This window comes from Tupaia chinensis, unplaced genomic scaffold, assembly GCF_000334495.1.
Source record: "Tupaia chinensis unplaced genomic scaffold, TupChi_1.0 Scaffold000159_1, whole genome shotgun sequence".
Taxonomy (NCBI): Eukaryota; Metazoa; Chordata; class Mammalia; order Scandentia; family Tupaiidae; genus Tupaia; species Tupaia belangeri.
This window is the reverse complement of record NW_006159630.1, coordinates 8,629,747-8,631,993: the sequence shown is the minus strand read 5'-3', so window position 1 is coordinate 8,631,993 and position 2,247 is coordinate 8,629,747. Positions and strand designations below refer to the sequence as shown.

At 60.5% G+C, this 2,247-nt stretch overlaps 1 protein-coding gene across 1 annotated transcript in view; it reads right to left on the bottom strand.

Moving 5' to 3' along the window:
• SDK2 (sidekick cell adhesion molecule 2) overlaps window positions 1-2,247 on the bottom strand; it is a 131,090-nt gene that overhangs the window by 47,242 nt on the left and 81,601 nt on the right. The window contains 3 exon segments of the mRNA XM_027770819.1: window positions 522-592; window positions 1,029-1,132; window positions 2,206-2,245. Coding sequence (XP_027626620.1) covers window positions 522-592; window positions 1,029-1,132; window positions 2,206-2,245 — 215 coding nt within the window.

Here is a 2,247-nt window from a genome sequence, read left to right as displayed (position 1 = left end):
CTGAAGTGGTTCAGCCTTTCATGAGCTCCTTAATTGCTTCCCTGGCTGCTGCTGACACCTCCCTGCCCCTAGTGGCCCCCAGCGGCCTCCAGCTGCACCGGTCTTCTCATTTAGCCTTCCCTGTCAGGCTGATCTGGAGAAGCAGACGGGAGTCAGGGTTTCCTGGAGAGGCCAGGGCCCTGAGCTCCCAGCGCGTTTCTGCACAGACAGGGCCGACCTAAGGCCAAGAAACCTGGTCCCACCACCTTCGAGCTGTGTGACTGGGGACGCTCGGTCCCCTCCTGAGTCTCAGTCCCTATCTGCAGGCAGGGATGGCAGCAGCCGCCTGATGTGACAATCTTGGGAGTGGAACGAGGAGCGTGTGCGTGCATGAGCGCATAAAACGTCCTTCGATATGCACGTGTCTGGATCTTGCATGTTCCCGTGTGCTTTGGGGACCGAGAACCTGGGGGTCCTGGCTGGCCCTTGGCGCAGAGCATGTCTGAATCCTCATGGGAGGCGGACGCCCCGGCCAGCCGTACCTGCCACCGGATCAGCACGGAGGTGGTGGTGTGGGGTGTCACCGAGAGGATGATGGGAGCGTCGTCGGGGGCTGTGGACAGAAGCAGAGGCGGGCTCAGGGGGCAGAGCTTCAGCACCCCCATCCCGCCCCTGGAACCCACGTGACCAGTGACACTGGACTTCGGGGTAGGTCAGCCTAAGTCGTCCTCTACGCGGCCGGTGTGGAGGGGTGGGGGAAAGCAGTGGGCTGGCCTAGCCCAGGGTCCCAGAGCCCCACACCTCTTGCCCTGCTGCAGCCTCTCCCTCCCCTTCCCGGGAGCTTGGGGCGCTGAGTGAGGGAGTGCACCTGGAGGCTAGTGGGTCTGGAGCCCTGTGTCCCTGTTCTGTCCTCTGGCCCAGACCTCCTTGGGACTCCGCCCAGGAGCCAAGGGCCCCAGCAGGCCAGCACATGTTCTTTGTGGAGGCCTCCCCACCCCCAAGAGTGTCCAGTGCCCAGGAAGCAGCCAAGGGGCAGAGGGGGCACTGACCGGCCTGCAGGGTGGTCAGTGATTCGGACTCCTCGCTGAACTCGCTGTCCCCAATGTCATTGGTCGCCTTCACTCGGAACTTGTAGGACGTGAAGGGCTTGAGCCTGTCGGGGAATCGGGGTCAATGAACCAGGTACCCTTGGAGGCTTTCCCCACGCCTCCGCCTCGGGGTCACACTGGTCACAGGGAGGGGGCGGGGACCTCCCCACTAGGCAGACGGAACATGGAGGCTCAGGAGAGAGCTCTGCTACAAAGGGACAAACGGGGACCAGGCCGGGGGCCAAGCACCAAGCCAGGACCCCACATGTCAGCTTGCGGTGCTTGAGCTCCATTTATAAACCAAAGGTCCCCAAGAAGAACCACCCACGTATTTCCTACCTCGGAGAACCCTGCAGCTACGAAAGCACCAACATCACTCTCTAAACTACCCTCAGCCCTCCTTTTGTTTTATTTTATATTTTATTTTTGCCCTAGGACATATGTGCTCACTCGGAGAGATGGAGAGAGACAGAGGGAAAGTGGGAAACACCCCCAGGGCTAAGACTGTGCTGCAGTCCCTTCTCCTCCTGAGATTGTGGACATGCACACACACGGCCAGCGTGACTCTCACACCGCTGGGTCCGGGACTCAGATCGCGGTCAGCCACGTGGGAGTCCAGCACCTTAACCACCACGCCCTGCGCTGGCCCCACTGCCAGTCCTTTTTGGAGTTCAGTAAACTGAGGAAGAGGTCACTGGCACCTCATCTTCCCTAAGCTGCATTTCCTCTTTGATCAAACAGGTTTCTTTTTGATTTATTGGCAGTGGGAGAGGCTGAGGGGAGGAGAAAATTGCTCGAAACTCCTGGTCACGTCAACTGAATATAAAAACTACAACCTACTAGGAATTCGACTGAAGCCAGAAATCCAGAGTGGAGCTCCACTCCCCTATTAAAGAGAGAGAGGAGGATGGCGCCTGGCCGGGAAGAATCGCTAATGAAGAGCGGCAAGTGCATCCCTGGAGGGCACTCGGGCTCCAGAGGAGGTCGTTGAAAGGCTGTCCTAACAGGGTTCTGAGGGAGGCAGGCACGAGGGGCGAGCTGGCGGGAGGCCTCCTGGGTGGCGGGGGCCCAGGGAGAGCTGATGCCCCGAGGCCGGGAGGGGCAGGGTGGCGATGCTGGCGCGACCCACCGGCCTTACCTGTCCACAGTGAAGGTGGTGGCGTTGTGGCTCCCGGGGGCC